General features: G+C 52.6%; 1 protein-coding gene across 1 annotated transcript; it reads right to left on the minus strand.

Annotated features, from left to right (window-relative positions):
- Nucleotides 1-1,558: 1,558 nt before the first annotated feature.
- On the minus strand, nt 1,559-3,244 carry LOC144153424 (uncharacterized). The gene is made up of 2 exons (XM_077685071.1): nt 2,287-3,244; nt 1,559-1,794 (listed from the first exon to the last, which is right to left on the minus strand). The coding sequence occupies exons 1-2, from the start codon at nt 3,242-3,244 to the stop codon at nt 1,559-1,561; spliced, it is 1,194 nt and encodes a 397-aa protein (XP_077541197.1).
- Between the last annotated feature and the right edge of the window lie 1,873 nt (nt 3,245-5,117).

Here is a 5,117-nt window from a genome sequence, read left to right on the forward strand (position 1 = left end):
GTGGACAGCGGGTTGGCATATTGACTAATGATTGAAAGCCAACCTTGAAAGCAGTTGGTGTACTCTTCGTGAGAGGAGTTGTCTAATAGATTAATATTAATGTCACCTAATATCACTACATTTTTGTTTTCATGTGAGAGCGTATGAAACAGTTTGTCTAATGCTGTGCAAAAATCTGGGAGGGAGGAGCTAGGTGACCTATATATGCTGCCGAATATTATGTTTTTACTATCAACGCCGAAACGCGAATTCTCTACTCCTACCCACACCGATTCGCAGTCTTGTACTTCGAGATGAAGGTCGTGTCTACGCTTATATCTAATGCTTGATAACACAAAAATAGCAGAACCACCATAAGTTGATGTTTGACGGTGACAAAATTCGGGAATATACGATTGAAAACCGTAAATATTCTTATCGGAGTCGTTGAGCCACGTTTCTGATACGCAGACAACCGAAAAAGGATAGGGTACGGAAGATAAGAGTGCTTGAAATTCGTCGTGGTGTTTCCTGAGGCTGCGGGCATTAAAGTGGATTACAGAGTGGGAGTTTTTAGTTGATAAGGACGGAAGCTGTTTTGTATCGATGTATGCCATTATGGTTGTTGTGAAGTCACAACTGGTCACCCGTCATCGTTCTACGAAGGTACCTGTTCATTTGGCATCTGACTCACGCCGGGTGTCGAGCGGCGGAAAATTTCAAGATCAGCTTCGTCCCTAATTCTGAACAGTCGGCTTTCTGTTGTCTGACGGGCCTTGATGACGCAATCATCTGTCCAGAGAAACTGACATGCATTTTCTTTCTTCAAAGCAAGAGCTTTGGCAAACAGTTGCTTGTTTCCCTGAGTGAGGTGATCGTTCACATATACGGCCTGGGTATCAGTTCCTTGAAAGCCGATGTCGTTTGTTTGCAGGCGGGCCTTTCGCGCTTTAGCGATGAATTCCGCTTTCTTTGCGCGAGAAGTGAATCGAGCTATGATGTGTTTTGAGGTGGATTTGGACGGCACTCGATGAACAACATCAAGGTCGTCCTTTGTCACAGGACACTCAATTTCTTCCCCGATTGCTTCCATTAGGCTGATGCAATCTTCGCCTTTGGTGCACGGAACTCCTTTGATTTCAACGTTGTTTTTTTCTTGAATATTTCTCAAGTTCCGCAACCTTTTTTTCTAGAGTTTCATTGCGTGCTGCCAAGGCCTTGTTCTCAGCTTTGAGCCTGACTTGCTCTTCCTTCAAGCTTTCGACCGTTTCGTTGAAGAACGATATATAAGCTAGTCTTGAACTCTGCAATTTCCTTGTTTACGCCTTCTACAGCGAGACCAGGGTTTGTTTCTAGCTTAGTTGTGATGCTTTTCAAGACAAGATCGGCCACCTCATCTAATTTCCCGCTTAACGCACGTTCAACGGAGTCAAGCCGCTTGGCAAGCTCGACGTTCGTAGGCATGGTACAAGACAACACAAGCAACAACAGCAGTGCAGCAGCAGTCGCAGCAAAAAAGGCTTAAAAGTACGTATTGATCATGAAATGAATGCCTACCTGTGGCAGGAAAAGAAACTGCTTAGCACGTGCTCCAATGCCGCGACCACTGCTGCAAAGTGTCGATGCGTGGTTTCCGTCGGCTCTTTATAGTCCGGCCGACGGTCCGGTAGATCCGGTGTTGCTCGCCAGGTCGCTCCGACGTCGATGCTTCCAGGTTAGTCCTGCGCAGGCGCAGGATCTTCTGTTGCGGTACCCGTGGAGGCAACACAGCAGCCCTCCGAACCAAATCAGGCGCGGCTATCAGGATCAGATGAACTGTGGCAGGAAAAGAAACTGCTTAGCACGTGCTCCAATGCCGCGACCACTGCTGCAAAGTCAGTTCTTTTTGGAGGGTTTCCCGATAACGGGCGCCTCGGGTTCCATTGGCGTTGCCACCTCCTCGGTTTCGGGTGGTATAGGCCGTTGAGCCGGTAGGGCTTTTCCTGCCCTTTTCATCTCTGCTATTTCAGCCTTCCTCAGCAACGTTCCTCAGCGAAGCGTTCTCGCGTTCTAGCTGTACAATCCTAGCCGCGCTATGCTCTGGCGGTGTTGACGAAAGCCCCATTACTTTTGGTGTAAGTCCCTTGACTCGATCGACCCATGTGGTCTGTTCAGCTTCGGGTGGCTCCTGGATGCGCACGGATGGTGGCCCCTTGGAGCGGGAACGTCTTCTGGATCGCGAACGTTCCGTGGAACGGGAGTGTTGGGTTTTGCAGCAAGAACGTGGCGCCTCGAAGCGTCCCCTCGAGGGTGACCTGCTCCGGTCACGTTTTCTGTCTGGCGACACAGGTGACTTGGCTCGCTGGCGCTCCCTTCTTCTTCTGCGAACGACGTATGGCAGTTGAAACCGCTGCTTACACTGCTTGTCCGCCGTGGGATGAGGGCCCCCACATAGGGCGCATTTTGGCGTACAAACGTGGTCCTCGGGCGGGGATGCAATGCCACACCCTCTGCAGATAGTCTTTTCGGGCGTCGGACAAACGTCAGCCCGGTGCCCCAACCTGCCGCAGGCGTAGCAAACGTCCGTTTGTCTGCGGTAGAGCGTGCAGCGAAGCATGCTTTGTCCACACATGACGTAATTTGGTACCTTCAGGCCATCAAAAAGGACGACGACTGTAGTGGTGTTTTTGATACGTTTGACCTCCAGGGCCCTGGGAATCTTAGGCTGCACAATCATGTCTTTGAGCTGTCCTGCGTCGAAGTCGACGTCGACGCCCCTGACGACCCCCTTGCACGTGTTGTCCGGCGCCGCCAAGTAGGAGCTGACCTCGTAGTTTGCCACTCCAACCGTGACTGACTCCACTCTTGAGTATGCCCGTGCGTTCTTCTGCGTCGGCGTACTCACGACAAAAAAGTTTTGCATGGCGTTGGAACAGACGATATCGTCGGCGATCTCGGCAGGAGCGAGCTGCGCCGCTAACGCGAGAGGTTGGGCCCCCTTGATTTGACTCACGTTCTTGACGTTTAGGCCTCCCCTGGGCCTAACAATAATTCTGTAGTGCTCCCTCGGCAGGTGGGGGAGCCTCGACGCTGCGACGATACGCTTCTTGACTTCGGCAGGAGTGCGGGCCCCGCCGGTGCCGCCACCACGTTGTGCTGAACTTGTCTTCCCGGCCGGCGCGGGCGACCCTTGAATCTTGCGCTTTGAAAACGCCGTATTCCACCCGGACTCCAGGCACTCTTCGGGGGTGATATCCTCCCCCTCCATGGTCTCTTGAATGGGCATCTTGAGAATAACACACTCTAGCGCGGGGAGACGCACCCCCGCCGCGCCTTCGACGCAGAAGTAGGCCTAGCCGGTTAGGCCTGGCGGCCTAGCGGCATGGTCCGGTCGAGAAGTCTTGAAAAATCCACTAAGGAACCACTCACCGACGAATATTTAGTATCGGCGTGATCCTCATGACCTTCCGCATGAGATATCACAGAAATCAGCAACTGGCAGTGCAATTTTCGGACCGAAATCATTCAAAGAAGCAGGAGCCGATGTTTGCTCGTTCGTACTAGTCGGCGCCCCCTCTATATACGGAGGAAAAAAAAATTTTTGTGACCAGAAGTTCTACACGGCCAGAAGTTCTACTTCAAGTATGGGAGTATTGGCCGTCAACGTATTGGCACTTACGGCCAATGTAAACGAAAAGCTCCAATGTAGGTTATACGAACAAGTGTCAACAGCTCATTTGAATTCATTTTGCGAGTCGTCAGGTGCAATACAGCGTGGTCTGCAAAACGAGCAACGCCTTTTTCTAAAGTTCTCTGTAGCACGCGCCAGGTCAGCAGCTTGACACTCTTTGGGGCTACATATATCTTATCGACATATGCCCGCACTACTTTAAGTAGTTCTCATTCTTCGTAAAAGTTTTTTTTTCAATTGAAGCCGTGGGGAACTGTTTCCGAACACCCTCGTGTCTTTGTCCTCGTCTTTCGGGAATTCTTGTTCCTTCGTACGGAACACAAGCTGCAATCAATGCTGGCCGTCGAACCTCCTCCATCCTCCATCCTCCGCTCCTCATAACCTTGTGCTCAGCAGCGGTACTCTTCAGCGTCTGATCCGAGCCAGGTCCAAGATAAAAACCTTGAAACATTTAGGGTGAAAGAGGTGCGATGCGGCCGCTCAGTTCGCAAGTTATGTGCTGAAGCTATCTACAGATGCACTAAGTAAGTGTACTCGTCACTGAACGAATTCTACGTTCACAATGTGTTCCAGCTAAGATCTCCGTACGCGTTTTCAGTGCGCTACAAAAGATTTTGTCCCCAATTATCTGCTCGCTTCTCCACATACACCAGTTATAGACAGTGACGTTTCGGCTGCCCTTAGCACCTAGCTCTTCCTCCTACCTGGGCCTGCTCTGCGCTTCTGGATTATTTTGTGCGAACTGAAGTCTGTACACCGACAACGTGGTTAGGACAGCGTTCTCCAACGTTCGCGATGCAGCCCGCGGGCTCCGCGGAGCCTCCGGGGCTTCCCAATCCGCCCGCTACACATCTTGGCTCGATGGCTGCGGCTGCCCCTGGGGCGCTAGGCCTACCGTCCACTTCTGATGCTCCACAGAGGCTTGAGATGGCCACCGCCATGGAAGTAAGCGACGAGCCCTACCACAGGGATGAGGATTTAACGCCACAAGCAACCGTCGTCGACCGATCAACCGGCCGCACCGTCGCCGCCGTGCCGGGAGAGACCCTCGCGGCCGACGACACCGCCGGCTGGGTGCTGCCGCGTCGACGCGCCGCCGCCAACGCCGCAGCCAAGCAGCTAGGGTCGACGACGAAGCAAGCATCGCTAACCAGTGAGTCCGCCGCCAAGGCCTCACCCAGTTACAACCCCCACTATGTCAAGAAAGTTAACGCTGCAATGACTAAGGCGGCACGCATGCCCGCAGGCATACCGAGGGATGAGCATAAGATTATAATTAGACCGCGGGGCGGACTCCACGCCGGGCGCGTCAGAGCGACAGAGCTCATGGCAGCAATAAGAACGGCCACCGGTATCGCTAGGGACGAAGCCTTACGTGACACCATTTGCCCGAACACGCAGCAGAACATCATCGTTGTGAACACACCGTGCGAGGCCCGCGCAGCGAAGTACGCACACCTACAGTCGC

This window comes from Haemaphysalis longicornis, unplaced genomic scaffold (assembly GCF_048455015.1).
Source record: "Haemaphysalis longicornis isolate Haplotype H1 unplaced genomic scaffold, Haemaphysalis longicornis Haplotype H1 scaffold_9, whole genome shotgun sequence".
NCBI lineage: Eukaryota > Metazoa > Arthropoda > Arachnida > Ixodida > Ixodidae > Haemaphysalis > Haemaphysalis longicornis.